Source organism: Cantharellus anzutake, assembly GCF_015039405.1.
Source record: "Cantharellus anzutake strain C23 chromosome Unknown EI90scaffold_63, whole genome shotgun sequence".
NCBI classification, from domain to species: Eukaryota; Fungi; Basidiomycota; class Agaricomycetes; order Cantharellales; family Hydnaceae; genus Cantharellus; species Cantharellus anzutake.
The window spans coordinates 396,639-419,138 of NW_024067013.1; the positions used below are offsets into that span (position 1 = coordinate 396,639).

Below are 22,500 nucleotides of genomic sequence, written 5' to 3' on the forward strand. Positions count from 1 at the left end.
TGTGCCGAGGCTGCCGTGGATTTCAAATCCATCGTGCACCCGCGCGCCCCGATCCACATCCTAACCTTCCATTTCATTGTGACGTATATATCTTATTTGCCGATTCCCGGATTCCCGTGCTACGGCACACTCGCCGAAGAACCTTCATCCAGTTTTGTACGTACTCGGCCGCATCCTGATAATATTAATCGCGTTGGGATATATGACGCTCGTCTTCGATGGACTTCTCACTAGCCTCAAGGGAAGACGATACCTGAGCCCAAGGTGTATTGATATTAACTAGGTCGACTTCAGGTTCAACAATCCGACCTACCATTACTCGCACAATGAAGACTAGCATCTTGACCTCCATCCTTTCCGTCGGTTGTTTCCTCATCTCCCCAGCTCTCGCCCTCGTTGGCAGCATTTCAGCACCTACAACCGTTCTCCACCCAGGTCATAAATTCACCGTAACATTCCATACATCCCTCTACATCCAAAACAACCTCCAATTCTACGCTCTCTTCGGGATATGGCCTTCACCAGGCTTGGGCGAATCATACTTGGGAATTCCTATTCCAGCTGTTGGCCCCGTCCCTGGTGCAGATGGTGGACTAGGATTGGGTAACTTTCGAGTCGCACCCAGTGGGAAGGGAAAGCTGGGCATCGATGTTGGTGGGATCGATTTGTGGGAAGCAACGTTAGCGAACACTGGGTCGAAAGCTTACAACGTGACGTTGAGATTACCTGTGGATTTGACGACGCCAGGAAATCGAACGACCAACTATACACTTCAAACGGGTGTGCTTGGGACGGTATGTTATTACTCCCCGCTTATTTTCCCCGGCTTCACGCATTCACATTATATCTCTTTCCCTTCCTACCATTATTGCGTTCAAATCTTATTCACACTCAACCACGTCATGTTTACTGGCTGCCCAGGTGGGAGCATCCGGGCTGACAACGCTGTCCTTTCACAACACGACAATCAGGATCAAGTCTCCCTAATCTCCCGGTGGCCCCCAATGATGTCGACCCAATCAGTAGTGTCGCATCGATTCCCCTTTCGTCGTCGGATGAATACTATGTGTAGATATCAGATCCCTACATGTCCTTGGACACACACGATTGGCACACCTCTCATGAGACCCCTTTCCATCACTCACAAACGGAATGGACGTTATATTCGGATTCCTCTGTATACACTTCTGTATCTATATTGGCTCAAATGAAACTCAGACGCATTGGACGATGTATTTCTGGACTGTCTAAATTTTGGAATTAGAGTGCCCTGAGAATACATATTGGCGTAGATGATCGCCACACCCATTGGCCCAGCGGCACAGTTAGCTCGGTTCGTTATGCCCCTCGTACAAGTCCAACAGCGAATGCACACAACGGGCGCTCTGGGCGAGTTATTCCTACTTCCAATACCCAGAGTCGGTCAGATCTTCCGGGATGGGATCGTCATCCCTGTTCTTATGTGGTTGCGTGAGCGAGGCCTCAACTTCCAATGTTATTCCTCACGTTGCGCGCCACTTCTTATTCGTTTGAAGGAGCGCATCTCTGAGTCATTGGGCCTGAGGGATTCAGATTGATCATGGCCTAGTGGCGAGATGATTCGCTTAGTAAGGGAGGGATCTGTCTTTGCCTATGTGTATGTGTGATACTGCAGCCCGGGTAACCCCATCAGAGGACGACGCAGAAGTTTATTGGCATTCCGCGAATGGAAAAGGGATGAGGGAACAGACAGCTGATGTCTGAAGAATCGTGATAATATTCTCGGATGGGCGATCGAAGAAGATCATGGCTAGAAGAGGAAAGCGAATGTACTTGCTAAGCCACACGACGGACGTGCTAAGGCGCGGACAAGACACCTCTGGTTGGAAGTAGGTTCGAAACCAGAGGTGTTTTGTCCGCGTGTCATCGTCGGTATAGATTGCTATTGTGCAGGATACAGTATCGGCTGACGGCGCAAGAACTGACTGCCACGGCCGAAATGTCGGTGGGGCGAATCGACGGAGCCCTCCGCTAGTCGTAGTCGCCCAGCCTTGATCGAAGTCGCAGACAAGTTGCTCGGATTCGTGTTTCATGAAGAACATCATAACGGAGTGCGTGTGATGATAATACAGCGCTACAGTTTTGGGTCGCTAAAAATCCCGCACCTTTGTTACACGAACAGCCGATGCTTATTTGACCTCGGATCCGGGAGCCCCTGCCAGACCTTTGCGTCAGTCCAACTGCACAACGAAAGGGTTCTCCTCCCCCATTTCTTCGGACAAAGCCTGGTCCATCCAGGGAGAAGATTGGTTGAAGAGGGCGGTAAACTACAAGCTAACCCTTTCGATCACAGGGTACGTGACGCATGTGTGTCCTCGAGCATGGATGCACCATCGAGGGGGCTCCTCATCTTGGGTGGGCATGTGAACTCCCCACCCATGCCTAGGGACGTGCGGATGTTGCACACGCCCAAGAGCGAGTTGACACAGTTTTCCTGCCGTTGATCCAAAACTGCAGTTAGTGCCCAGATCCATGAACAATACCACAGTCAACTGAGGCCTCTGGCCTTCGATACGAGGTCCAACAAGCTCCGAAGGAAGGTCAGAAGTAGACGCATCAACGCGCAGCGCCGGTAGCCAAGCTAGCCATGTAACTAAACCGTCTCGATGCAAATGGGTCATCAAGCACCCCAGTGCAAGTAACAATATACAAGGCTGTTGAGGCTTGCAGCACCGCGACACCTTGCCTTGCAGAAGAAACCAAACGATAAATTTTCAACGTCTTCCGTCAGCTGGACGATGTGCGTCAAGTTGACATGGGCGTCGCCCACCTCTCCAGGCTCTGACCATTGGGGAGCAACCCAAGACTGTCGCCAAGGAGGGCGGTCAAGAACACTTTTAACGATATCGCGGGGACCGGCTGAATGCTCTTGAATGCGTTTGCCCAATCCCGCGCAAGGGTCAACAGAATGCAACTGAACAGTTTGGCTTGACAAGTTCTATGGATCTGCTGATCATCAGGTTATCAACAAATGTCTCAAGGGCTCTCTTGTATGTTTCCCGCGATGTCATTAGCTCCTTCATGGCTGCGATCACCAGTGCTGGCTCGGAAGGCGTGACAATTTCAATACGCGAATAGCCAATGGTGTCCCTCTGGATTCACATATGGCCGCGGACGCCTGAGTAGACCGAGCCCCGTCGGTCGCAAGCTCAACGGGGAACGGTTGGGAAAATGTTGCAAGAACATGGTCAACATCGATGGGATTGAGATACGGTGGCCTTGAGCACATGCACAGTTTTCTCCTGGTCACGGACAGAAAATTAGTTGCAGCATACGTTGACCAATAATGAAGCCAAACACGATGGAATGATTAAAAGTGAGAAAGGAGTAGGGCTAATGAGGCGTACCGGGGGGTCGTAATCCTAAACGACAATGCCTCTCTGGGAGTCCTCGCTGGTGAGTGTATCATCACATCAAAACCTAAATATGGCCAAGGCGGGAGCGTCGTGAGATCAGTGTGCCGGGCTAATGATGCTTCGTGACATGGACGAAAAAACTCGGCAATCGTGGGACCCGTATCGAGGAAGGAGAACCAAAAGTTAAATCCTTCGATGGGAAATTCATCTTGAGCCTTATTCATCCGTTGAAGTGCTAATATCCCATAAGCGAGAGATAGGAACTTCGATCCAGTTTCGATGGCGTTGAACTCCGAGGTATGATGTTTGTGCACTCGTCAAATGTAACGATGAACCAGTCATATCCGAGACGCTGAAGACCAGATTCTTCGTCGCTTTCAAGCAAAAGTGTCGGCACAGCTCCTTATACCATTCATCGATCTCATCAAGGTCTTTGTCCTTTGTCGTCGGGCCACCAGCTCATCTGGCATTGTTGCAAGAGACCGATTGGCTGCCTCGAAAACTGACTCAAACGAGACCCCACGCGACACAGATTTATGACCAGGCAGACATTGGCGTCTCAAGATCGTCATTTGAATTTCGACCGAGGCGTTCGTAGACCTGCCCAAAAAGTGCCCCGATAAGGGCAGCGGCCATTTCTGCCCCCTAACGGGACCGGCCAGTGTGTTGCCTTGGCCTCTATTAATCAAACATACTAAATACTCGACCGATTTTACGAATCGACACATGGCCTCATCTCGCGGAGGCCAGCCGACCTCTGGACTGCTCGAGTCGCGGAAGCAAATACTTAAGCCCGGTGTCTGAAGCATGAACCAGCAGAGCCCAGCTGGAGAGATTTGTTGATTGCGACGCACGTTTTTCAACACTTCTGCTACAAGGTGTGATTTTCCCGTTCCGCTTGATTGAAAAATGGGAATGCTGCGTCCGTAATATAGGGTGCTATCATATATCTTGTCGTAAACACCGAGTGCTTGCGGCAAGATTTGAACATTATCTCCCCGATAATCCCCACAAAAGAGGCCTCCAGTGGGGCCCCGGCGTTGCTCCCTAATCCGCTTGTTCAGCTAGGATGCATAACAAACCAAATATACGGGGAGATAGTCAGACGTTGACACTTTACTTCTAGTGCAAGTGATTCATGCAAGTCAAGTGGTGGTCGAAGGATTTTTGATCAAACGATGAGGCAGGGAAACCAAGACCGAGAGGGCTACGAACTCAGACACTGAACTTGTTGGAATGAGCGGATTTCTGTAGTATTTCGAGGAAGGGGTTATTAGGGATGAGAGCCTTTGCTCGTTGAAGCATGAGATGCCATAGTCTCTGGTCATCGTTAGCGATGTGGAAGAGAAGGAGAGCTTCTTCTCCAATTCATCCAGGTCCTAATTCCGAGTCTAACGAAGCAGCCATCCAGGCGAGACTTTGCAATAGATGGAAGATGGTGGTACTCGGCTGTTTCCACCACTACATTATCATAAACCGGGGGTCAGTCGTTCAGTCCGATTGTGGCTGGCTCCCACACTCACGTGAGGCCAAAGCCAGTTGGCCTCAGTACAGTCAACTCTAGTCAAGGACTCAACTGCACAAGATCGCTGACTCGTTTTCCCGTAACGGTTGTTGTGGTAATATGTCATTTCTTTAGTGAAATGTTATGCACAGCCGACGTGAGTATCCTATCGAGAAACGGCTGGGAGACATTACTATCCTACACAATTCAATGATAGAGCATTACCAACTAGTATGCGTGTCCTTGTAAAATGCTCTATCAAACAGTTGCGGCTAGCAATCAGCATTCTGAACAACTAGAGCCAATTTAGCTGCGACTTAAGTCGACGCTGATTAATTCCCTGATGCCTCCGATAAGAACGTGTACACCTAGATCGATCGTGGTGTGGGTGTGTTTGGAACAACTAATATAATCTGCATATGTGGTCATGGGCACCTCTTGGATACGGCCGACCCTGCATATATATACTCGCCTCGTATCAGTGCCACTAACAGCAGTCGAGCTACCACGCCGTCTTGACTTTCTATCTCACCTTATCTGTCAAAGTCGCTCACATGGGGATTACCAGCCATCACATTGAGTTGTATCATCCATCCCCAATAGCTAGGATCATTGCACATATCGGAGTAGATGCAACCCCCACTTGCACAGTTCCAACTACTCGGTTCTATGTAGTACGATTTCACGCCTGAATTGCATAATTCAGTTGATTACTCATCCCACATTGGAGGTCAGAATATGACGCTGGGACCCAGGACCGTTAATCATCAACAGCTGGTCATCGACCTTCCAAAGCCAGGCGTACCGGAATAGGCTTCCTCGGAGTTTGATGGTTTGGTCCTTTGAAGCAATATTGTAAATCAGGACGTGCGTTAGGATGCCTAGATGAAGTGACATAGTCAGAGGCATGAGATTTTCCGGTTCCCCGAACCTAACGCTTACGCAGATGCAATGTGCTCAAGAATCATGTCTTCCGAATCTGTGACACAAGGTTTGCAAAGCAAGCATTCCCACTGTCCATTCACTGTACTCGATGCTCTAGCCGATTCAAGTTCCATACCCTCCAGAACGCGGAATCTTGGCTCTTCACCGCCATAGAGAAAACGGCGGAAGCAATTATGCCCGTGGTGCACCTTTCGCTCAGAATGTCGATCATCCAAGATTAGAAAAAATATGGTTAGGTACCCACCGCTTTAGCGGCTTCCAATATTGTGGCACTCCCAGCTAGAGTGCAGGTGACACATTCGACATGGATGTTTTCCTCCAGCAGCTGTGTAAACGTCATGGTCTCAGAATGTACCCAGCTGATGCCATGATGCTGATCGGGATGCGTGATCCCAAATCGTCCCATTGCCACTGCAGAAAAAAATGCCCGAGATTAGGATACCTTTGACCGTACACAGGGTCATCATATCTTGTGGAAGGCTTGTGCATGAAAACAGATCGAGCGAGGCAGAGTGTTTCCTCGACGGAAGATAATCGTAGCTTCGGAGGGATCATCTCCAACCATTCCCTCTTGCTATTCGTCGAGTGGTCATTGGAAATATCCTCGAAGCGGAGCATCAAGGGACCAAGAATTACGTCAGGGATTTCAGAATAATTGCTAACATCGATGTTATGGAGGTTAGGCATCAAAATTTCACGGAGCGCTTTCTTTAATTGCAGGTGTCAGAGAAACATAGTTGCAGGATACACATCCAACGTGTCGCACCTTGACTTTGGGGATCTTATAAATTGAGGGGGGGATGGGCCAGAACTCCCTCTCTGGATCGCGACATTCATACCAGGAGCAATAGTGTGATATAATGGCCTCCCTTGCGTAATAACTGTAGGTGTCGGTGAAGAACCTTTCGCATCCCTTGACGGCTAGAATGGCATTCAGCTCAATTGTAGCCCAATCTACAAGGAGTCAGGTTGGTTAATCGGTGACGACAGAATCGGACAACCTTTGTCCAACAAAGGCTTGGCCACCCGAAGTCCTGGGAATTCACCCGCGACAGCATGGTCAACAAATGCTTTTAGAAATCCCATATTCTCCAGTTTCGACCGTACCCTGTGCGCGTTCGGCAGTGAGTTATTGACAACATCAACCTGAAGGAGGCTCACGCATTCTTGCGGGCAGCGCGAATAAGGTCCAGCTCGTTTTCTCTCTGAGAGATACGGCCTTTCGTCCACTCCGTACATAATGTTGCGTGCTGCAGGAAATTTATGGTTGAGATCACTGACGGAACGAGAATTAGCTTACTTCCTCCAATGCCTGCTTTTTTGCCCGTTGTTGGGAAACATATGACTCCCATGACTCATCACTACTTGCGACTGCCTTCAACGTAAACAATTCAAGCTCCTCCTTTGGACAAACAAGAACCACGCGTTTTGGAGGGCGTCCTTGGAAGTGGGTTAGTGGAATTGCTCGACCGAGCGGCATGTTTGCCTACGGAAGGAAATGAACGTTTGGCGGAGGAGATCTTGGCTGAGACAGACGCGATCCACCCTCACTGACGACAAAACTCCATCAATGTCGCAGTACTGCGATGACAGTCTATTTGACATGTTGGGCCGTAATGTTCTCACGAAGCGAAGGAAATTGGTGATGCGCACTGATTTTCACGACATTTGGAACACCATCGAACTTGCAAAGACCAGTCAGTGGATGAACGGGTGAAAGTGGCGCAAAACTACATCGGGGCATCATAAAATTGGGGAAAAGGGTGAAGACAAACAGAGTGACTCGTACCTGGCAATGAGACCCAAATCCTAACAAGGCATACCTCTGCTCTGTGAGATCTGGGTGAATCGGCGGCATGTCGGGTGCATACCCCTCTCGCGAGGCCTTCCACACTCCGGCAGCGCCTGGCCGTAGTAGGTACCGCGCGAATACCTTTGCAGACCGTACGAGCCGAAGTAGGTCCCGTGGCTCGAGATGAGAACAGATCTGCCAGCCTGGTGGTGAAAGGGACCGTCACCCACAGAAGAATATTGGAATATAAATACCTCAAAGACAATCTCAATAGGCATGTCATGGATAACGCGCCGCAGCTTTCCATGTTTTCTGCGTCCGGAGGTGCCTCCTCCCTGTCTCTTCGACGTAGGCGCTTTGGGGCGCTTAGCGATAGGATGATCTCTCGAGTCCAAGGGGCAGCCTTACGAGGCCAATTACCACACGACAAGTTCCATGCGTACGTGACGCTTACTGTATTCATCATCGTCGGCGAGAGTCCGAGCGGACCGAATACGTTTACGGGAGGGCACCGCGGTTGCTGAAAAAGTATGTGAAGATGGTTCACCTTGTTAAATTTTGGGAATACATACACCTCACGTTTCTCGTTCAGATTCCATCCTCCACTCCGTCTAGATGTGATTCACAAGTCATCAATACTCAAATTTCAGCGTCTAATATAGCAGATCCGGTATAACTGGCTCGGAATTCGCGACCTAACGCACGCGGTCACCACGGCAGGGAAAACCCCCCTCCTCTCGCGTGGGGATGACGCTTGACCGTCCTGACGCAGCTTCCAAAGCCTGCGCATCCAGGAAGCGAACATGTGCCAACAAACATCGAAATGCCTACTTGCCTTCCGCAGAATGTTTTTGCATATCAAGAACCCTTCCTAAGGGTGCCCAGACTTTTGAGGCAGAAACGGGGTTCAAGTCAGGGCGATTAGGGTCACTTCGCTGTGGCACAATTACGTAACATCTCTGTCGGAGAACACCGCCCAAGCGTTACAACGCCTCTCAACGGCACGCGCCGTTCCAACGCACTCAAGGCTTACTCGATTGTTCGCTTCGAGGCGTTATACTTAACGCTTTTTAACCGTTTCAACGCGTTACAACGGTTTCCAAGCGTTACAAGAATCGACGGGAATTCTCACGTTTGCTTTCCCACACTGTGCCTTCGGGTGTCTGGCACGCACTGGTTGCTGGCGTTCCTTCGTTTTTCTTTTGAATATCACAGAGATGTTGTTTTTGAGCGGTCCAACAAGGATGGCTTCTAAGTCATGTATTGTAGTTGGCTGAATTTATTGTGTCATTTCCTTTCCCACTCTAGTACTCACTCGTCGCACAACTCCGATGACTGTCTGCGCTCATGGAGTTAGTTGTGATGTTGTTACTAGAGAGGGCCGATCCTGCGTACTGGTGTCTTCAAATACCAGTCGGGCGGTGAACGCGTGAAAGTGCTGCAAAGCTTGAAAATGTGAACAAGGGGGAAGAGGACGGATCAGAACATCGTACCTGACAATGAGACCCACAAGCCTAACAAGACAAACTCCTGCTCTGACCGTGAGACCCAGTGGAATATCGGACGCGTACTACTCTCGTGAAGCCTTCCATAGTAGGTTCCGCAGTTCAAGATGGGACCACTCAGAGGAATGATGAAAGAGACAGTCAGTCACAATCCGCACTAAAACATACCTCCGGAACTACTTATGTCGATGGGTATTCCTTCAATAACCTGCTGAAGCTTCCCATGCTTTCGCCGACCGGATGCACCTCGCTCCTTCGATGTTGACGCTCCTGGGCGCTCTGAGGGGTCACCTTATCGTGCCCTCTCAGGCATGGCTACCCTTGTACGTATGTGACACTCACTCTATTCACCGTCAGCAAGGGCCTGAGCAGAATGCTACGGTATTGTGCCCTGATTGTGAGGCCATCCCCTTTACGGACACACGTGTGTTGTGTCCGTGTGTGTGCATGTGTTTGGGGAACGAGAAAACAACGCCCAGAGTGTGGGGCTGAAATATATCATGTCAGACCGGGACTGACCCGCTTCAACTGCCATATTCTCATCGCAACCTCAGGAGTAGAAATGATATCTCAGTCAAAACACATTAATCGACGTCTTGACGACCCCGACTTGAAGAAAGTACACGTACCAAAACACGGATATCTGAGGCAAACTGAGGTCTGGAGGACCCCTGCATTGTAGGAAACAAGCACGATTGCGATATGATATATGCAATGCTATCCAATCAGACATTGGACATCTTCTGTCTTACACCATGTACATGGGCTCACCCGACATAGAATTCGGTTGGGAAAAGTCCAAGGAGAATGTTTGGTAGTTCCCATTGTTAGACTCATGTTGAGCAGATTGCCTTCGATTAGACAAGATTCCAGACTGCGAAGACGCCCTCAAGAAGCCTAGGCTGAGAAACAAAAGTTCGCATTTTCGTGTGATGGGGGACCCAGACCCTCTCGGCTAGTGTATAGCCTCGTGCGGCTACGATTGTGAGAGAGGGAAATTCCTGCCCGACAGCCGACAAGTCGGGGTTTGCTGCTGTGGCTCCGCGCGTGAGCAACCAACCCGAAAGTACCAGATGGAGCTTACTCGGATGGTTCACGTTGATGTGGGAAAATGATCAAGGGTGCGTGACCTTGCAATCTGACGCCCACTCATCTCCGCCATGAACGTCTTTTTGGGGGTTCAGCCTTGGGGATCTAGTCCTAGAATGAGTTTTGGCCTCGACCTTTATCTTATCTTAATACAACTGCCACCCAATAGGCGAATTTTTTCTAAAATCACTCGTGACCCAGACTTTAGATTGCGACCCTTGATCCATGCAGCACAGCTAGCGCTGGGCTGCGGATGGCTGTATGTATTGGCCAGGAGATCGATTCATCTTTCACGTCATTCGAACGTGCGAGGATCTCTCTGATGCTGGTGCTGGAATTGGCCTGGTGACCCATCAGTGCTATCACTGTCCGAGGCCTCATGCCCTCAAGCAATCTTCTTGCAGTGCTAGAGTCGTATGAATATGGGACTTCAGTCCCAATGACGGTTCGTCGATCACTCCATTTGTGGCTCTAATCTGAAAAAGCTGTGACTCGCACGGTTAATGTGCATGCTTTACGTTACCTGTCCTACCTGGGAATAGGTTTGAGGCATAAGTTGTGACGATTTGTACGAGGGACGTGTGATCAGCAGAACAATACATACTGGCGTTCAGTACGAGGCAACTGACTCTCTCCAGTCAGGTTCAATGTTACTTGAGGAGGCATTAGTTTCGAACGTGCGCTCCCTTGGTTCACTGTTGGTCTCTAAGATTGTCGCGCACAACGGACCGGCCGAAGACCTACTCGTGGCTTTCTCGGCCGTTTGACGCTGAGGTTTGACGCAAATTATTGACATATTCTCGCACGTGATTAGTTGGATCGATAGGGGTGCTTTGAAGCACATGAGGTTGTGCAGGTACCTGACCGCTAAGGCTGTCCTCGTCGTATGATGGACCTAATCCAGCTGCAGGGGGCTTTGGTGATTGCGCCGTTCATCAGAGCGCTTCCATTCTTGGTTCGGCTCTCACACATCGTATTGGAAACCTCATGACCTACCAACATCAGAGCCTAGTCCCATGTTGTGATGTTCTGCGTAGAACACCTCTGGGGAAATTTTCCATAAAGTGTGTCGCGTTGATTTTGTGCATTGTTCCTTAGGCCTCTTAGTCCTGGGATTTGACACATGGACACTTCGGGCTTCCCGACCCGATTGCTTTCCGACAGGGATTCGTATTCCCTTACCTGGAAGACACTCATCACCTCGTCTTCATAACATTTTTAGTTGAGTTGCCCAGTGACTATTGGACATCAGGGCTATACGCTTTTCAGAAACAAAATATTGGTTCTAGATCCACGGGGTTAATATCCGCCTGAATAGCTGTTCAACTTCGCAAGTTTTATCGCTGTTGTGTTCACGAACGTGCGTGCACCATAATGATCCTCGATCTGCATTAGATGTAGATCTGGGAGGGATAGGGGAAGTTCGACCCAGAGAGCTGGTAATTTAGTATGATTCCTGACTTCCACAACCAAATCCGCGTAACCATACGGTTTGATTGATCGCCATACCTGAGGGCCTTTGAACTTTGTTTCCTAGCAATAGAAGCTGATCACCTGCTTAAGTTTCTAGAACGTTTTTCCTGCGTCATTGTGGTCCTCTTCGCATTAGTTGACCGGATCGCAGTGCATGGCAGTGTACGCTTATCATCAACCAATAGTTGGTTACCTCTCATTCCATGCGTCCCTGTATCGACCAGCTATCATGAATCAGTGTCCAATCACAGGTTGATGGGCCAGGCCTACACTAGCCGAGAGGGTCTGGGTCCCCCATCACACGAAAATGCGAACTTTTGTTTCTCAGCCTAGGCTTCTTGAGGGCGTCTTCGCAGTCTGGAATCTTGTCTAATCGAAGGCAATCTGCTCAACATGAGTCTAACAATGGGAACTACCAAACATGCTCCTTGGACTTTTCCCAACCGAATTCTATGTCGGGTGAGCCCATGTACATGATGTAAGACAGAAGATGTCCAAGGCGGGCCCCCACTCACACGCACATGACCATCGAACTGACCTGGCGATATACCCGATGACGAGAAGAATCGATTGACTGGCGCGAAGCACACACTGCACATGCGTGCTCTGGCTTCACGAATCCCTCGTTTTTCAGCCTAAAACTTGTCATGGCGGGGGCCCGTACCCGGGGGATTGAGCTTGGCAGGGGCTTATCTTATTCACGCACAGTGCAGGGGAGGGGCGCTGTGGATATGATCATCGATCCCACATCAGATAAGCACCCATACATATTCCAGGGAACCTGGAAACTTCCGCTCTCATATTCGCATCAAAAAGCGAAGACCCAAATCTAAATTTCGCTAAAAAAGACACTTGATTGCCAACTGGCGCAACGCCGCTTGACAATCATCTATTAACTTTATCCTTGATATCGTATCGCGGAAAGTGGGTCCCGCGCGCCCAAGCCTTGACAGAAATACCATCAAACGGAAGCATTCCAGTCCTATCTACCGCCAAAACGACGCATTCTCATATCTATCTCATACACAACCAGTACTGCTATCTCTCTCGATCGAGACGATCACGCGCATCTTATGAGCACGTTCCTCCAGAACTGGAATCTGGATCCGGATTTTCCACACATAGATACGTGCTAGCCCCCACTCTGCCCAAGCCATACCCCCAGGCCCCCAAGCCAAAGGCTCTAGAAGCAATCAAAATAAATAAATAAATCTAAACCCCTGGTTACCTATCACAAACCAAGTCAGATGAGCTTACCGGATCGAGCAACTCCGCCCATGCGCACGGCACATATCAAATCATTCAATTCACACCCACACCATTGTTTATTCCCCTCATCCCAGATCCCAAACCCACCTCGATACCTCCCATACATGTACTTCCTCCGCGTACTCTCTTGGGCCCAATTCATTCCAATGTCTCACTTTCATTCAGTTCCCTGAAATCACTGGCCCTTTGCCTTTGCACGCATGTACGAGGACGCACGGCCCCCTGAGATAGATCTCATACAGCAGGAGGATTAGCCTTCCTTTTCCCTTCCCCTTTCCTTCTCCCCCCTTCTACTTCCTAACGGTCACACCCGTCCATTCCCACAAAACAATTCACCGAACAAAAAACAAAAAGATACCTAACGTGCGCATGCTCACGCGCACGATAGAGGCACAGGCAAAAGGAAGGGTAGATCGGCTAATCGAGCGCCATCGGGAAAATTCCCAATCCACACACAAAGCGTCGGCGTCTCCGCGCATCCGTGTGTATGCACACACACCTAGCATCTTTTCTTTTATCCCTTTGATAAGTCATGTCACCTGCGCCGATCGTGAGCTGAGCCGGATCCGCGACTCACGCGAGCAGGGAGCAGGCAGTGCGGGATCGATAATCCCCTTATCCCTCATCTAAACGCACTCAATAGGTAAAGTGATAGTCGTCATACTATAGCCCATGCCGTGCCGTGTCCGTCCGTCCGTATGTACCGTAAGAGCCGTCACGGTGACTCACGTCAAGCGCGCCATAATCACGCCATCGGGTGGTCCATTGCGCAATGATGGACACACAACAGGTCGAAACGAGTGCGTATATCCATTTATCGGAGTGGAGTTGGCGAGAAACAACTCTGCGGTTTGTGTCGCATAAGCATGCAAACTAATGCAATCGAGCGCCGCACGGGCACTTGTTCAAATACATCCACACTGTGATCGTCATACGTTGGGTGTTTGCATTGTATATATAGAATCAGCATCAAGTCTTGCAAGTATAAGAGCATCGGAATCAAGAACAACTAGTCAGCACTATACAAAAGGAAGGTTGCTGAACGTGGTTTTCTTTTAGATAACACGCACAAATGCCAACACATTGAGAATATACTATGGATGGGTACTTAGGTATGATAGGGTAGAGTAGGGATAGGGATTATAGTACTGTCGCACTGAAATTCTTCTGATAAAAAACACGAATTGTAGAACTTTGCTTTATGTAGAACCAAAAGAAAGGAAGCACATGGAAGTGGAGAGGCACACAGTCACGACAACGTCACGTCGGTTTCATGGTCAACGACGTCCTGCTGCGAACGACGAAGAGGAAGAAAAGTATGCCGATCCCGCTACTGACGATCGACTTGAGGTGGACGTTGACGTTGAAGGCGATGACGTGGAAGATGAAGAGGATAACATCTCCCTCGGTACTCCCACTTCATAAGGAGAAGGCTAGATAGGGAATGGGAATAACCGAAGGGGGGATTAGTAAACATCCACGAGAGGGACTGTTTCAAGAGAAAGCAACTCACAAAGAGGTGCTCTTTCCTCTGTAAGAATTCGGGTGAAGTCATCTCCAAAGAGTGCAAGAATCTGAACGTATTCGTTACGCTCGTCCTTGTCTTCGTACTCGGTCCGGAAGTGCGAAAATTCAAATCTGAGTCCAAATCCAAATCCAGGCTCGTCGAAGAGTACGTTCTATTCGAGCTGTCCACTATGATCGTCATCGCCACACCGAGGGAAAAAAAGGTAATTCACCAAAGTGCCGAAAAAGGAGAAGAAAAAAAAAGGTCAGTAAATGGGACCGACGAAGGGGATCAAGAGAAGAGCAAGGTCACTCACGTCCATATCCGTCAATGACTTTATCCATCCTTCGATGTTGGTCGGCCACTTCAAGCCAAATGTCCAACGCCATATTCGTCTTGCTCGAACTTGCTTTCCCCCTGGAGCTTGGTCCTCCTGGCTTCCCACCTACATCCAACACCGGTCTTCCCATCACCGTTCCACTCTTATCCATGCCCGAGCGAGGCACAAAAACTTGTGGTTCGCCCACTTCGTCATCTTCATCATCCGACGCCTCTTCATTGGGCGCAGTACCACTATTCAAGACGTCGGAACGGGGGAACTGGTTTGCATTTACAGGAGGACGCGCACTACTACGTGGGAGTTGGGTACTAGGAGGTGAATGATGCTGGTTATGATGATTATGGCGTTGGTGCTGGCGTTGGTCATGGATTTGCTGGTGATGATGATAGGAAGAGGAGTAAGAAGGAGAATGGAGGTGATATGAAGGCTGATTCATCGATGCGCTTTTGAGGCTAGAAGGCACTTCAGTGTTGGGTATGAGCGGGGATGCGGAAGGAGAAGTGGCGTATGAAAGAATGGTAGAGGTAGAAAGGGATGGGGAAGGAGGGGATGAAGGCACGACTTGCTGCGCTGATGCCGCTGCTGTATAATGTTTTTGTCGCCCCCGTGGCACTAGCAGCTTTCGATAAGCTACACTACACCGTCGATGACATATGATATGCCGGAGCAGTCACCACCGGAATAAAAGCTTCTCGGGAACGAGAGGGGAGGGGAAATTTTGTTCAGAAAATGAATCCCGAGAACATGTGCGTATGTCGAAGCTCCGATACAGATATCCACGCCACTCCACTGATCGGTATTGCTTTGTGTGAATGCGAAATGAGCGGCATTTTTCTTCACACTGAGGACTGTTGTATGAGCCCGAATGTGTCGCAGTGGGCGCCCGCCCCAGAAAAGATTCGGGAGTCGAGGTCAGGTCATGATGCAAGGGTATCAGTGTCAACATCCCTGTCTGCTCGCATGAAAGGTCGGGATCGAATACGCATGAAGAAGCATTGACCAGGGAAACACTTTTCCATATCATGCAGCGCAATCATGTCATAGTAGCCCGAAAAGCACGCGGACTCCTCACCTACAGAACGTCACCCTCATGATTTGCCAGTGCAGTATTTTTTTTTTTTTGAAGGACTTCCAATCAACTGATCCATGAGTCTATGCATGCAGGAAATAATTTCACCTTTGGGATTATACGGATGAGCTGTGGGTAGTCCAAATGCCTCAGACCCTTCTAGCAGTAGCAAAAAGCAGAACAATATCTTGCAGGAAGTATACACCACCCCTCAGACTTGAAAAGGATAGTATTGGTGGGCAATAGAGACTGGAGTTGAGCCATGTAACCCCACGGAGTACCGCGCGTAGGCACGTATTAAGCCAATGATTAGACGTCCTGGTAACGGGTCGGGGAATCGTGCGAAGGGTCAACCATCATGTAATGCAAAGAAAAATTTGAACGTTCCAGTACGGGTGTGGGGCGTGAGGCCGCTTGCCCATCAGTGTATACATAGTTCTTTGCGGAATTTGATGGAGCGTCCCATCCTACATGTGCTCCCTTTTGCAAACACTCACCCATCGAAGCTCGTGAATGAGAATGGCTGTAGTATCGCACAACACATCATTGCGACTACAACCGGATCCGTGATTGGACGATGGATGAGTATGTCCGTCCGTCCAGGCTTATCCCCAGAGTGTTACTGCGATGGAATCCCATCCTGATCCTACGCTGATGCTATTTGCTGCCGTAGCAATCGTATTAGTGCTGAATATAACTTGCAGTTCAATTCGGTTTTGGACAATGTCCCCACGTTGCAGTTGCCCCACGGCATCTTTCCAATGTCAGCGGGTTGGGTTGCGGGTGGGACTGTGACACAATTGGATTCAAAGGACTCAGCGAAGCCGCAGCTAGAGCAGTGCTGGCTTCTAGGCATCTCAAAGTAGCTAACTTCCGGTCAACTGAACCAGATTACTCACAGTTCATCTCGCCGCTATCACTTCTTTAATTCACTGTGGAAGTATTAACTTATCGGGCCAAGGTGATTCCAACAGTCCTAACTTTGGATTTAACGAAAATGCATGGAAAGGACGAATCGAGTTTTCCGGATCCAGATCTTCCAACCACGATCCTGGATATTAAAGGATCGACGACCAACATACCCAAGTTTGACGATGGATTGCATAATGAATGCCTTACCTACGCATTAATGAAGGTCCAGGTTCAATTCAGAATCGTGCGAGAGATTTGCGAGGTATGATAATGACCAAACGCGCTTCTACCTCTAGATACTTAGGAACTGAGCGATTTTTTTCCACCCATCGCTACGAGTGCTTTGGGGCTTACAAGAACCTCAGAAAGATGATTAAATGGACGGAAGATCTTAATTTCGAGGGCTAGTATGTTACTGCACTATGGCCGGTATGGAAGGTGCGCGATGAGTCGGTGCGGGGTTACGTGAACCACACAACCGGCTGACGCTATCTTGCATGAGCACTTGACAGCTAAGACACATCCATACAAGTGGATTTTTGCAGAGTTTTGATATATTAGAGTGCTTGCGCTTCGCGCTTTGCTTGACTTTGCACATGTTTCCTTTCACCTGTCCCAGCATGAATCTATTTCTATTTTTTTCAGTTCATTTCGCGAATATACTTAGGCTATAAAAATATGTGTTTAATTGGAATGCAGACATCTGACAAACACAATCCAATTTTTCCAGTCATTCGGAGTCTGGAATTATATAAAGGCAGGGCAAAAAAGAAGGTGGTATGGCAACAAATCACAGTGGAACCAGCATATGCCTTCACGGACTACCATGCGCAAGGACAGACGATGTCATGGAATACCTGTGGTCAGACATAGGGACATCACCAAGCATGTTGACACCTTTTAATGCATGCATGACATTGTTGCGTGCAAGAGGGAAAAAAACCATATGATTAAGCCAAGACTTTAAGGACAAGAGCCGAGTGGGAGCGGAAATGGTGGAAGGAAAGTAAAGGGAGAGAAGGGACAGGCGTAAAAGTAAGCATGTAGAGAAAAGGAAACAACCCAAAAGGGAAGATGATGACAAATTTTCAGCGTCGCCAATTGCGTAATATCGGGAGTGGTTAGTGACTCTGTGTGCAGAGTAACTTACTTGTCACGCCACCATGCGGAGTCAGCCGGAGACACATTTCGCTGCAACACTAAGATGGAAACTGTCCAGTCCTACTCTTCTGCCTCAACAACAAGTGAGGCAGGACTCGGACCTCTGCGCGAGGATCAAATGGAAACGGTTGAGGCAGGACTCGGACCTCTGTGCGAGGGTCAAATGGAAACGGTCGAGGCAGGACTCGGACCTCTGCGCGAGGATCAAATGGAAACGGTTGAGGCAAGACTCAAGGCAGGACTCGGACCTCTGCGCAAGGGTCAAGTGGAAGCGGTGCTTCAGACTGTGATATCCAGTACCATGAACACGAGTAGGGCTACATGGATTCCCCTCCTAAATCAAGCTGAGGCGGGCGTAACGAGTCTTTGGGATGCACTCTTTCTGAGCGTTATGAGTACTCTTCACGCCGGACTGAATGTGGCCCGTGCAGATGTCGTTCACGTTGCCCAACTACAAGCATTCCTGAATAATTTCAGCACTGCCGAGCGCAGGGAATGTGTCGATATAATCGTAAAGACTCTCAAAAACTCTGAGTGGACCCCTTTGATCGAGTATGGTATGTACTACTACCAACCAGCATTGCGGTCACTGCTCAATCGACAGTACAGCAGCATTGAAGCTGCGAGTTACTGAATCTCCGAGATCCAATTATATTATGATCGATAATAAGTACGCATATACAACATCCACTTCAATCTGCCCTTACGTCTCTTCGTTTACAGGTTTGGTGTTGCAAGAGGTAATCCTGAGAATCACCACCTTTTCCAGAGTTCTGATTAGTTGTCAGGCCTTGCTGAGGCCTACCGTACACGGTTCATTGGAGATGCTGCTTACGCATTCATTCAGCATCTCGAGGAGATCGACAAGGAGCCGGGCAACTCCAGGAAACCACGTTATGCCAAAGCCATCTCAATTATTCAAAGCTCTGGGACCGGAAAATCACGAATGCTCACGGAGGTGTGCCTGCGTCCATCTTCCGTGGTCTTGGAAGATAACATGACCATTTTGCCCCAGGTTGGCACACAAATCTTTACCCTCCCCATCTGTCTTCGTGGCGCCTGGGATCCGGGATATCCGTTATCAGATACCCCCGTGTTTGACTACTTCCAATCCCTGAAGATCAAGTGCGGGGATAATGATTGGAGCATTAGCGCACTGGGGGGCATTACTAGTTTCCTCGCAGCCGCACACGAGACAATGCTGACCTCGCTCCAAAACATTCTTACTGAGGAGAAATGCGAGAAAGCAGAAGTCCTCGGACATTGGCACGAGATGATGGAGGGAGGCAGAGCAAGAATTTATCGGAGGAAGTTTTTCGGAGTTGTGATAGAGCGGGCCAACGAGGTAAATTTCTGTTCATTTTCTCTCCGCTGGGATTGATGATTAGTTTAGTTAAAAAATGACTATTCTACGACCCAGAAGAGCCCCAAGCGCGAAGATGAGAACGAAGATTATGACGCAATCGGGCACGCCAGAGACTTTTATCATCGACATGCAAAAGCAGCCGTTGGCAACCTCGTGGAGTTCATCAAGAGCCTTACCTCTAACCCACTATGCGTGACATATTTCGATGAAGCTCACGAGCTGGGGAAATGTTTCTGGATTATGTTACGTTTATTGCAAAATCAAGATGATTCCATAAAAATGTGGTACATCTTTATGGGAACAAAATCAAGCTTAACAGATTTTGCACCTCCTCAAAACAGTGAGTATATAAACAGTTACCTGGCGAAAGCTCATCGTTTGCAGTGATATCCGCAAGACTCCGAAAGGAAGTGCGTCGACTGGAGCCCCCCTACTTTGCTCTCGATTTTGATCAGTATGCTATCGAGGAGGCCAAAACTTCGAAAATTTCGACTATTGGTCATCTTGGAACATTGCACCATCTCGCCCAATACGGGCGGCCATTGTATGTCCTTTCTTCCTGATTGCAGGGACAACTATCTACTTGCCTCTAACAGGTGGCGTGCGATGTCGCCCGAGGTGGGTGACGGACTGGTGGATCTTGCTGTCTGGAAGCTCATCGCTGGTGAAGAATTTAATGCCGGCAGTCGGGATCATGTGTTTGCTGTGCTTGCACAGCGGATTTGCCTCGATCCTGTTCTGTCAAATGCTGAGGCCATCGAGTTGGCTAATCGGAGTGTCTCCCATCATATGAGACTCCTCGCAGGCATCTCGACTGAGAACGCGATGTTTTTCACCCATTCACCATCGGAACCAATTCTGGCTTTGGGTGCGGCATCGATATTGTATGATCCTGACCCCATGGCCTCTGGGAGGTTGCCTCAAGTCCTGAGGACGTTGAGCCAAGATTTGTGCCATGCTGGTTTAATCGAAAAAGGTCTTATGGGTGAACTTGCTGCCCGTTTCCTCCTTCTCACTGCACGTGACTATGCTGCCCCAAGTCAGGAAGGACACCGTAACCTGCGAGATCCTGTTCCCCTGTTGGGCTTTCTGCAAAGTCTTTTTGGTCCCATTATTTGGGATGCCTTCCAGGAATCTTTCAGTAATGCATTTGTCAACTTCACACATTGGGCTGTCACAAGGGACTTCTTACCTGAGATGCCTCCTCGGTAGGTATTTCTTGCATGCTTGTCTATGTGTCTGCTAACCAATGCTCCTCAGGAACTTACTTCCTAACCTCTGGGCTCGGGGCACCATATTGCAATGCTGTTTCAATCAATCATCAATTGATTTCTTATGCCCCATCTATTTTGGCTCTGTCGAGCCAGAAGATGTTTTTGATCCTGACAAGCTGTCGGGACTTGTTGTCCAGGTCAAGTACAAAAAAGGAGATACAAGTGCTGAGAACAACCTGCGACCTGCCGGAATCATCCGTGATCGCAAAGCCCCCCTTCCTTATCTTGCCCTGCTGATGGAGCTTGGTACTGAGTCCAAGTACTGGGGAATCGCAATGGTCACATACCAAGCCCCCAAGCATTTCCAGCCCTCGGAATATCAAGAACTGAAGGCAGAATGTGAGTCTGCCTGGGATAATTTGTCCCAACACAAAGAGGAACATCCAAAAGATGAAACAGTTTTGAAGAAGCTGAAAGCACAGGCTCAAGGCAAGCAGCTGGAAATGGACTTATACAACTGCTACCTGATCTCGGCCCGAGGTGCAAGTGAAAACACTTATCCCATACTAAGAACAGCAGGAATCACAAATGAATTCAAGACCTTCCTTGACATTGTTGTACCTCAGGCATCATCCAAGGAGCCTCTCATTGGACACATGCGACCTCTGGATTGCTTTGGGGGGGACTTTCCACAGTCTCACTGGATGTCTGATTATGGGAGGTAGTGAAGGAAGATTTCTTGTTGGGGAGTCAATGTCTGTTAAAAGCATCTTTGATATAGTGATTCATCCTTCAATGGGAATGGTGCAGCTTCTACCAATCTGAGAACTAATGTAGAAAATCCCAAGTTGTAAAGTATGAAGAAAATGGTCACAGCTGGGTCAAGGGCTGGAGCTAGCCAGCATGCAGGTGATGCCTTGATCACAAGATTGTCTGCCAGCCAGGGGGGATCAGGGACTTCATTGTGTGAGGTATGCTGTGACTGGGTGCATGTCAGGGACCGACCCGGAGTTGAGGGTGCCGGGTGTAATTGCCTGGTGCTGAGGGCCCAGTAGGGTGTGGTGTGGGCATGCATAGCAATGAGCCTGGTGCAGACAAGTGCCCCTGGTCACTTAAGCTGAAGTGGGAAGTTGTCAGGGACAGCTCCTAAAGTGGCGAAGTCCTGGCATGGGGGACTTGATGGGATGAGAAGTGGCTATGTGTAGTGGCAGTCCCATTGTGGGGTGAGCATCCCTGACCACTTAGTTTGAAGTGGGAATGTGAGAAGAAGGCTACTTCTTTGGTTCCCACTCCAGCTGTTATTATATATATGCAGGGTCAGGTAGGGCATTGTTGTGGGGACAAGTTGTCAGAGTCCGCATGTCAGTTCATGCGTAAAGATCTCCCTGGGAAACTAGTCAATATCAAAGCTAGGGAGCTAGCCTAGCTGGCATAAGAGCCTTATATACATGAGTTCCGCTAACTCACGAGAGCGTGGCTACACTGGGAATACATGGTAACCGATAGAAGTATGACATCAGATAGGAGGATGGATGATGCGGACGGGTGGGCGATAGTGGGTAAGGGGTGATGTGATAGCAATAATAGCGCAATGAATAGTACCTGCATTCTAACTATGTAAATATCTCATGCAATCTTGGCTAATGGTTACATCATTGATATCGCTTAGAGTAAAGGGGGGCCAGATACCTGGCTGTCCCCTGACACAAGTCCGTGCACTGCAAAAAGTCGGATTCTGCGGAATTTGCCCACCAACACACACCACATACCCTCTGACATTTCCATTGCTCATTCCCACACTATCCAACACTCCATACACCCATTCCCTAGTTTTCTATATTTTCCCCATCATTCCTGACAGTCCCAAGCCAAATTCCCATGCCTGTCATATCCGTGCATACCTGACCCCGACCCGACTTCCGGACCTCCACCCTCTTCACCTCCGGAGTCATAACCTAC

At 49.0% G+C, this 22,500-nt stretch overlaps 7 protein-coding genes across 7 annotated transcripts; 2 read left to right on the forward strand and 5 right to left on the reverse strand.

The window, feature by feature from the left end:
• The first annotated feature begins 39 nt into the window (after positions 1–39).
• On the forward strand, positions 40–1,089 carry EI90DRAFT_3076274 (uncharacterized protein). Its single transcript, XM_039061638.1, is given in 4 exon segments — positions 40–139; positions 150–208; positions 317–794; positions 922–1,089. 2 exon segments carry the CDS (start codon positions 327–329, stop codon positions 985–987), a joined length of 534 nt encoding a protein of 177 aa, XP_038911368.1. The 5' UTR covers positions 40–139; positions 150–208; positions 317–326; the 3' UTR covers positions 988–1,089.
• A 736-nt stretch (positions 1,090–1,825) lies between these two features.
• EI90DRAFT_3076278 (uncharacterized protein) lies at positions 1,826–2,818 on the reverse strand (the record flags this gene model as incomplete). Its single annotated transcript, XM_039061639.1, has 3 exons — positions 1,826–2,306; positions 2,371–2,632; positions 2,713–2,818. Coding segments are annotated over 3 exons (525 nt in total), but the record flags the coding sequence as incomplete, so codon positions are not given.
• Positions 2,819–3,754: 936 nt separating this feature from the next.
• Positions 3,755–4,827, reverse strand: EI90DRAFT_3076284 (uncharacterized protein). Its single transcript, XM_039061640.1, has 3 exons — positions 4,792–4,827; positions 4,250–4,442; positions 3,755–4,195 (listed from the first exon to the last, which is right to left on the reverse strand). The coding sequence occupies exons 1-3, from the start codon at positions 4,800–4,802 to the stop codon at positions 3,773–3,775; spliced, it is 627 nt and encodes a 208-aa protein (XP_038911370.1). The 5' UTR covers positions 4,803–4,827; the 3' UTR covers positions 3,755–3,772.
• Positions 4,828–5,216: 389 nt separating this feature from the next.
• On the reverse strand, positions 5,217–6,378 carry EI90DRAFT_2367576 (uncharacterized protein). Its single transcript, XM_039052939.1, has 7 exons — positions 6,089–6,378; positions 5,960–6,032; positions 5,842–5,878; positions 5,705–5,780; positions 5,623–5,643; positions 5,432–5,566; positions 5,217–5,353 (listed from the first exon to the last, which is right to left on the reverse strand). The coding sequence occupies exons 1-6, from the start codon at positions 6,248–6,250 to the stop codon at positions 5,486–5,488; spliced, it is 450 nt and encodes a 149-aa protein (XP_038911371.1). The 5' UTR covers positions 6,251–6,378; the 3' UTR covers positions 5,217–5,353; positions 5,432–5,485.
• Positions 6,379–6,668: 290 nt separating this feature from the next.
• On the reverse strand, positions 6,669–7,763 carry EI90DRAFT_3076296 (uncharacterized protein). Its single transcript, XM_039061641.1, has 6 exons — positions 7,634–7,763; positions 7,498–7,574; positions 7,335–7,438; positions 7,145–7,284; positions 7,006–7,094; positions 6,669–6,952 (listed from the first exon to the last, which is right to left on the reverse strand). Exons 1-6 carry the CDS (start codon positions 7,700–7,702, stop codon positions 6,799–6,801), a joined length of 633 nt encoding a protein of 210 aa, XP_038911372.1. The 5' UTR covers positions 7,703–7,763; the 3' UTR covers positions 6,669–6,798.
• A 6,133-nt stretch (positions 7,764–13,896) lies between these two features.
• On the reverse strand, positions 13,897–15,447 carry EI90DRAFT_3076322 (uncharacterized protein; the record flags this gene model as incomplete). The annotated part of the gene is made up of 3 exons (XM_039061642.1): positions 13,897–14,405; positions 14,486–14,667; positions 14,796–15,447. Coding segments are annotated over 3 exons (990 nt in total), but the record flags the coding sequence as incomplete, so codon positions are not given.
• Positions 15,448–17,974: 2,527 nt separating this feature from the next.
• Positions 17,975–21,288, forward strand: EI90DRAFT_3076333 (uncharacterized protein). Its single transcript, XM_039061643.1, has 9 exons — positions 17,975–18,518; positions 18,571–18,631; positions 18,685–18,701; positions 18,750–18,919; positions 18,977–19,306; positions 19,355–19,667; positions 19,712–19,871; positions 19,924–20,535; positions 20,588–21,288. The coding sequence occupies exons 1-9, from the start codon at positions 18,005–18,007 to the stop codon at positions 21,264–21,266; spliced, it is 2,856 nt and encodes a 951-aa protein (XP_038911374.1). The 5' UTR covers positions 17,975–18,004; the 3' UTR covers positions 21,267–21,288.
• The last annotated feature ends 1,212 nt before the right edge of the window (positions 21,289–22,500 follow it).